The sequence below is a fragment of the Elephantulus edwardii genome, unplaced genomic scaffold (assembly GCF_000299155.1).
Source record: "Elephantulus edwardii isolate Elephantulus edwardi_28Jun2011 unplaced genomic scaffold, EleEdw1.0 scaffold00315, whole genome shotgun sequence".
NCBI classification, from domain to species: Eukaryota; Metazoa; Chordata; class Mammalia; order Macroscelidea; family Macroscelididae; genus Elephantulus; species Elephantulus edwardii.
The window spans coordinates 703,545-711,387 of NW_006400065.1; the positions used below are offsets into that span (position 1 = coordinate 703,545).

Here is a 7,843-nt window from a genome sequence, read left to right on the forward strand (position 1 = left end):
GATAGGGAATGGCAACGGACACACTGACAAAGGAGATTAATCAGAACTGGCTTTGACAAGCACTGTGGCAATTGGACAATTAAAACAGACATGGGGAGGGGAGAAGAATGAACTGGGGATGAGGATGGAGAAAACAGTGCAACAATGAATGAATGAAAACAAAAAAACAAAAACCAAAATCAGGAAAGGAATGTGTCAGGGATGTGTCCTGTCTCAATACCTTTTCAGTCTATATGCAGAACAGGAGAGAGAAAAGGGGGGAGGTAGGATATTAATCATAGGGTTGGACAATTTGATGGGTGTGTAAGTTGAAGGAAATGGGAAGGATCTTTTGTGAAAAACAATGTATTCAAACTTTGTAAATAAATCAGTTTAAATTTTTTTAAAAGTCTATAGAACTGAAAAAAACAAAACCAACAAAAAAAAAACCCTATGTACAACAGCCCTAAACCCTGCTCTATCCTGTGCCAATCGCACTGCCTCTGACACACCCATTCCGATTACCCCAGTCACTGAGTCAATCCACCTCATAAGAGGGTCTTCTCCTCTCTTAAAGTGACAAACCAAATTAAAAGACAGAAAAGTTTCAGAAACAAGACAGCATTGCTCAACATCTTCACTGTTCAAGTGGTCATCTTGAGGTCCTACAATCCACCTGGGCTAAGGGACCTTGTTAAGGGACATTATGATGATGATGATGATGTATTATTATGTATTATCAAGTCGTCTGTAACCCATAGCACCCCTATGGACAGCAGCTCTGAAGCCTGCCCTGTCCTGAGTCAGTCTCTCTGATTCAGACACACCAACCCCCATTGCCCCAGTTACTGTATCAATCAATCTCATCCGAGTCTTCCTCTCCTGTTAAATATACATGTTAATATTTATATATAATATTTTCTTGCATTTTGGTTGAAGGTTCACACAGCAACTTATTTTTAAAAATGCATTCACGCATTCACACAATGGAATACTATGCAGCACTCAGGAGCAACGATTTTGAAAAATACTGTATAATATGAGAGAGGCTCGAGGACATTATGTTGAGTGAACGAACTCAGGCACATAAGAAAAAATACTGCATAAAACCATTATTGTAAAAACAGAATGATAACTAGTGAGATCTGAATGGATATACAGAGATGGAAGGGGCAGGAGGGTTGAGGGTGAGGAGGGGGTAAATCACAGGGTGGCAGATTTGGTGCAGAAATTTTGACAAGGATTATATTCATCACAATGCATGAGTTCCTTATGATTTTCATTCTGGTTGTTCCATTTCTGTTCATCTAGTCTCCCTACACCTTTAACTTATCATCTTTGCTTTAAAGTAATTGTTGACCATTTTGTCTCATAGACAGTGATATTTTTTTAAAGTGTTTAGAGGTGATACTCAACATTTATTAAGCCAAGTTGTTACTTAGTTACAAAGCAACCTATAGGATTAGTTTCAGTTAAAGAGTATCCCCAGGCAATAGTCTAGGGAACTCAACTGGTCCAGTGTTTGTATGTGCTTAGCAGTCGGAGGTTCTGGGCCACATTTTTATCCCATTTTTTTCAGAATCCACCTACTGGGGTCCCTGTTATAGTAGTGGTAGTCAGGCACCATCCAATTCTTCTAGCCACATTGTATGTATGTTGTTGATGTTATGTGCCATCAAGTTGAGTACAACTCATAGTGACCCTATGAACAACATATCTAAACCCTGTTCTATCCTGCACCATCCTTATCATCTCTGACATATTCAAGTTCATTACTGCAGTCACTGTGTCTGCCCATCTCATTGAGGATCTTCTTCTCCTTTGCTGACCCCTCCACCTTTCCAAGCATGATGTTACTCTCCAGAGAATAGGCTCTCTGAACAACATGCCCAGAGCAGATGAGATGAAACTTCACCATCCTTGCCCGTAAGAGGCACTCCGGTTGCACCTTCTCCAGGACATTTCTGTGTGATCTTTTGCCAGTTCATGGGATATTCAGTACTCTTCTCCAACACACCACTCAGAGCCATCAGTTTTTCTCCTCTCCTATTACTCTCAAACACATAACCAGTGACTGAAAAGATCCTGAACTGAATGAGGCGCACCTTAGTCTGCAAAGTGACATCATTGCTCCTCGGTACTTTGGAGAGGTCCCTGACAGATTTCCCTAATACATCATTTGGTTTCTTAACTGGTGCTGCCAAAGGTGTCGATTGTGGATCCAAGTAAGTTGAAATCATTGACAATTTCAATCTTTTCTCCATCAGTCCTGATGTTGTCTATAGGCCCAGTGGTGGGAATTTTTGCTTTCTTGATGTTGAGATCTAATCCATGCTGAAGGTGTTGATCTTCTTCTCATGTCCTCCTCACTTTCAGCAAGTGAAGTTGTGTCACCTGCATAACTCAGGTTGTTGATGAATCTTATCCTTATGGTACATTTTTCTAATAGAATGCAGCTTCTCAAATGACTTGTTCAGCATTCAGATTGAGTCAGTATGGAGAAAGAAAGAAAGAAAAGGAAGGAGAGGAAGGGAGGGAGGGAGGGAGAGAGAGAAAGGAAGGAAGGAAGGAAGGAAGGAAGGAAGGAAGGAAGAAAATCTCCATTTATCTATACACACATACAAAAACTATTTTTCTTACTTCATGTCATTCAATCAACATCCTCAAGTAGGGGTTGAGGCCCCATTCTACAGAAGAGGAAACTAAGGCCCAAACAGAGAGGCTGTCACATGAGGGCGAGGCAGGATTTGAACCTGAACAGCTTATCAGTGTTGTAGCTGGAAGGGCCAGGGAGCGGGGGAGGAGGGAGGTCACAGGAGAGGGTGCAGCAGAGACCTCTAACTGTCCCTGTCACCGAAGTCAGTGCCAAGAGGCGTAGGCAGGTGGCTAGAAGAGGGCCTGGCTCAGAGCACCCTCTCCCTCCCCAAGCAGGCAGAGCTGAGCACAGAGGGACAGAGGGGCCCCCAGAAATGGCGCTCCCTGGATGCAAGTCCAGAATCCTGCCCTCTCTCTGCATCTGTGTCCTGGTCCTGGCCTGTGAAGTGGGTGAGGAAAAGTGGGAAAGAATGTGGGGGTCCTGGAGCAGATGGGGGATGAATCTGAGTGCCTTAGTGTGTGTGTTTGCAGATATGTGGCTACAGAGCCTGTGTGTTTTGTGGACGTGTGTGTGTGTGTGTAAGAGAGACAGACAGACAGACAGACAGACAGAAGTGTATGTATGAACCTGGGGCTGATAGGATAAAAGTCATAAAGTCATAATTAGGTGTACATATGTGTGGGCGCAAGGAGAAAAATGTGGGGGGGTACTGCATGTGTGGTTGTATTCTGTGAGCGCACGCATGCCAATAGCTAGCTGTACGTGACATACGCACCTGTTGTTGTTGTTGTTGCTGTTGTTGTTGTTTCTGTTGCTGTTGTTGTTGTTGTTGTTATTAAGTGCCATCGAGTCGTAGACAGCTCATAGCAACCCTGTGAGAGAAAGACCTGAACCCTTGTATAACTTTCAGCGTTTCTCCAGGTTCAGAGAGTTTCCGGAGGCAAGCTATTTCAGGGGTGGATGCCACTCCTGCTGCCAAGCTGTGTGCACCTGGGACTGGTGTATTTGGGTATTTGCGTGACAAGCAGTTGTGTGTGACTGCACTGTGTGCATGTGTCCGTGAGCACACACGTGTGTCTGAGGGCCGTATGCATGCAACGCATTTCAGTATTTGTCTGTGTCTCCGGATCAGTATCTGTATTTGCACACATGTTCGTGACTGTGTTTGTCTTTTTCACAGATATAAAGGGAGAATGCTTAAATGCAGGGTGCGTCAAACATCATGTTTCAAGTTAGCAATTTTACTCTTTATGGAAATGTCATTTAATATATGTCCAAATCTAGACTAAATCCTTGCTGTCCAGTCAATTCGGGCTCAAAGTGACCCTAGAGGACAGAGCGGAACTGTCCCCTGGGGCCCTCGGGTGTGTCTTCAGAGACTGTCTCAAGCAGAGTAGCTGGGGGCTTCAAACCGCTGACCTTTCGGTCAGCAGCCATGCACTTAATCACTGCGCTGTCCAGGCTCCTTTAAACATTGACAGCAAGTCAATTCTGACTCCCAGCAATCTTCCATCTGCAGCTCCAAGTCTTCACAGGAGACAGTCCCATCTGCCTCCCTTGGAGTGACTGGTGGATTTGAGCCCCCAACCCTTCTGTTGGCAGCCCAGTCTGGAAACAAATTACACCGCCAAGGCTCCCTTCTAGGATATGCCTTCTTGTTGTTAGGTGCCATCGAGTCCAGTACACCTCCCAGTGACCCTGTAAATGTCAGCTCTAAGCCTGTCACCTTACACTGCTGTAGTTATTATCCTGGATGTCTCGTCTGTCACTCAGTCACTCATTGCTCACGCTCTGGTGAGTTTCCGGAGCCCGTAAATCCCACAGGAGGAGATGGCTGGCTCAGCTGCCTCCTTCAGAGCCGCTGGTGGATTCGAACCACCAGAGAGAGGCCTCCTTTGGATTAGCGGTGCAAATCGTTATGGATCACGTCACCAGAGTTCATCAATGCCTCATTCTCAAAGTCATCAGTGAAGGGGCTTCTGTTTCCCCATCCTGCAAGTGGACAACCTGGGTGGTGCAAAAGGTTAAGCGCTTGACTATGAGCCAAAAAGTTGGGAGTTTGAACCCACTCAGCGATGCCGCGGAAGAAAGGACTGATGATATACACTTCCGGAAGGTGATGGCCCGGGCAGCCCCGGGAGGCCCCCTGCTTTGGACACACAGGGTCTCTTGTGAGTCCGATTCTACTCGAAGGCAAAGAACACAGAGCAGTTCCCCCGCAATGGCCTGAAGAATCAGTGCAGAGTATCGGGGTTCACCAGAACTGAGGGGCAGGGAGACGCTGACAGTAAGATCAGGAGGTGACAGGAGCTGGGCTACAGTGGGAGGGAGGACTCGCTAGGAAGACAGAGGGGTGACAGACTGTCACAGGCACAGAATAAGGGATGAGAAATGGTTGAACGTGTGTGGTGCTGAGGGGACCAGCGAGGGAGGTCAGCAGCAGCAAAGCTCTGAGGCCCAGCACACCCACATTGCCCTCTGCTTCCACCCAGTGTGCCAGGATGAAGGGTCTATGGGGTCACCCAGCCCCCAGCCCCCCAGTCAGGTGTGGAGCCGCTGGAACATGATGCGGGGCAAAATGAATGACCTGGTGACCAGGACCAAGGACAAGTGGCAGCAGTTCTGGTGAGGCCACACCTCAGCTGAGGTGGAGGGGCTGGGGTCCCCAATTCCTGAGAACTGGGTCTGACAGAGGAAGGGGGTGGGGGCTTAGACTCCTGGGTCTGAGGGAGGAGGGGCTGGGGGTCTGGACTCCTGAGTTAAAGGAAGAGGGGCTGGGGGCCTGGACTCCTGGGTCTGAGGAGAAAGTGGAATCTAAGAGGAAGCAAAGAGGTATTGTCAGATTGGGAAGGTAGTGAACAGGAAGGCTTTGGGGGGACTGCTGGGATCTTGGCTGGCGAGGCCCCCCTCTCTGCAGGAAACCGGGGGCCCTCCAGGGCTTCATGCAGACCTACTATGAGGACCACCTGAAGGATCTGGGCACCCGCACCCAGACCTGGCTCCACAGCTCCAAGGACGCGCTCCTGGAAAAGGCCCACAGCCTGTGCCCGCGGCTGATCTGCAGAGACTGAAGCATAAAGCAGGGTTTGACCCCTGCCCTCCTGCCTCCCCCAGTCACATCCACAATAAAGAAAAGCTTATCTCTGTGTCCTGTTCTCATATCTCCCCCCACGGGGCCAACGATAACCCCTCACCCATCTCTGCACTGAATACAAGTGTCACCCAGTTGGAGAGAGACAGTGGTGGCTTTGAGAGGTGTCAGGGAGGCCTTCAGATTCTGAGACCTGACACTTTTGGGGACTTAGTGGCTCCTCAGTATAGAATAAAGATTGGGGAGCAGATGAGGGACCAGTTTATCTGCATAGCCACTCACAATCTGGGCCCCCACTTCGCAGCCAGAGCCCCTAAAACCTCCCCCTACAGCCTCCACCAACTCCATCTCACTCAGGGATGATTTGTCAGCGTGGGGACTTCATGTGTCTGACCCCGAGGACGTCCCTGTCCTTTTGGCCTCTCGGCCTTCCTGTTGGCGTGGACTTTGTCCTGGGCTGGAAATAGAGGTGGTGACCTTGCTGGGGAGGTGGTTCTGGGTCAGTATAAAGCTGTCTTCTGCCTGCTGGACGCTGGTAAGGACAACTGGCCAGAGTCTGGTAAGAGGGGTTGGGATGGAGGTGTGGGGGAGAGGGAGTCAGTGGGGAGGGTCCCCCAACTCACGGTGAATTCACGCATGTGTGAGAATAGAACTGTGCACCATTTAGGTTTTTCTCAAGTAGATCACCAGGCCTTTCTTCCAAGGCACCACTCAGTGGATTTGAACCATCAGTGTTCTGGTTAGGAGCCAAGATTGTTAGCCATTCCACACTACCATAGGGAGCTCTGACGGCCTGGTGGTAAGAGGCTGCACTGCAATCCCAAAGGCAGGCAGCTCGAATCCACCAGCTGCTCTGTATTAGAAGGACGGGAAGTCTCCTCAGTAAGCCAGAAATGGCAAGAACTACCACCACCAAAAGGACCCCAGGTGACCTGTGGATTAAGTCTTGGGCAGCTTATTTCGAACCCAGCAACTGCTCCAAGGTAAGACCACCTGCTTCCTGGGAAACCCGCCAGGGCAGCGCCCGCTCTGTCCTACGGGGGCCGTGAGGAGTCAGAACCGGCCGGACCCCAGTAAGTGCAGTTTGGTTTTATCACAACAGAATTTAGAATCCTGGACTCTCTGCTTCCTCATCCCTCAAATCTGGGTGTGGGTGAGAACGCTGCTTGGGGATGGCACAGAATGACAGAGCTGGAGTTACAAAGGAGCCCTGGTAATGCAGTGGTTCATCTCTTGGCTATAAGCAGATAGGTTGATGGTTTGAATCCACCAGCTGCAAAATGGGAGAAAGCCGAGGCAGTCAGGCTGCCATCAGGATCGTAGCCCTGGAAACCCTATGAGCAGTTCTACTCTGCCCGACGGGTCACTAGCGTCAGAATTGACTCGACAGCGTGAGTGACGCAAGTGGAAACGCCCTTCACGGCAGAAGCACGTGATCTGACATAAGCACTGGTTCCTAAGGCATCGCGGGGCTCTTCCAAAAACATTGCCCTTGTTTTGGGACTTCTCTGGATGACATCGGCACCCTCCCCACGTGTCAGCTGTGTGACATGTGGCAGTATCTTGTGTGTTTGTTTTCCTGGTTCAATAGGGTTCTTGTTTCTCTCTCCTGTCACCTCTGTAAGGCTGCTGGGTCCAGAACATTCCTTGACACGTAACACGTGATGCAGTGGAGTTGATTCTGACACACAGTGGCCCCGTGCACTCTGCTATGGTAGAACAGCTTGGTCCTCATGGAATCACATTGCCAGGACTTTCTTGCGTGGCCTCATTAGGCTTGTTCAATCCTAAGAATTTCACGTTGTTGTGGTTGTGTGCCATTCAGTCACCTACAACATAGCAACCCTATGTACAACAGCCCTAAACCCTGGCCTATCCTGTGCAAATCTTATTGTCTCTGACACACCTATCCCCATTACCCCAGTAACTGAATCAATCCATCTCATCGAAGGTCTTCCTCTCCTGCACTGTCCCTCCACCCTCCCAAGCATGACGTCCCTCTCCAAGGGCTAGTCCCTCCTTGCAACATGTCCAAATTAGGTCAGATGAAGCTTCAGAATCCTTACCTCCAAGGAGCAGCCTGGCTTCACCCTCTCAAGGAGAAACTTGTTTGTTCTCCTAGCAGTCCATGGTATATTCAGTACTCTTCTCCAGCACCACAGCTCAAAGGCGTCAAT

The 7,843-nt window shown here is 48.9% G+C and overlaps 1 protein-coding gene across 1 annotated transcript; it reads left to right on the plus strand.

Annotated features, from left to right (window-relative positions):
* Positions 1-2,948: 2,948 nt before the first annotated feature.
* Positions 2,949-5,646, plus strand: APOC4 (apolipoprotein C-IV). The gene is made up of 3 exons (XM_006901262.1): positions 2,949-3,024; positions 5,068-5,200; positions 5,493-5,646. The coding sequence occupies exons 1-3, from the start codon at positions 2,949-2,951 to the stop codon at positions 5,644-5,646; spliced, it is 363 nt and encodes a 120-aa protein (XP_006901324.1).
* Positions 5,647-7,843: the final 2,197 nt, after the last annotated feature.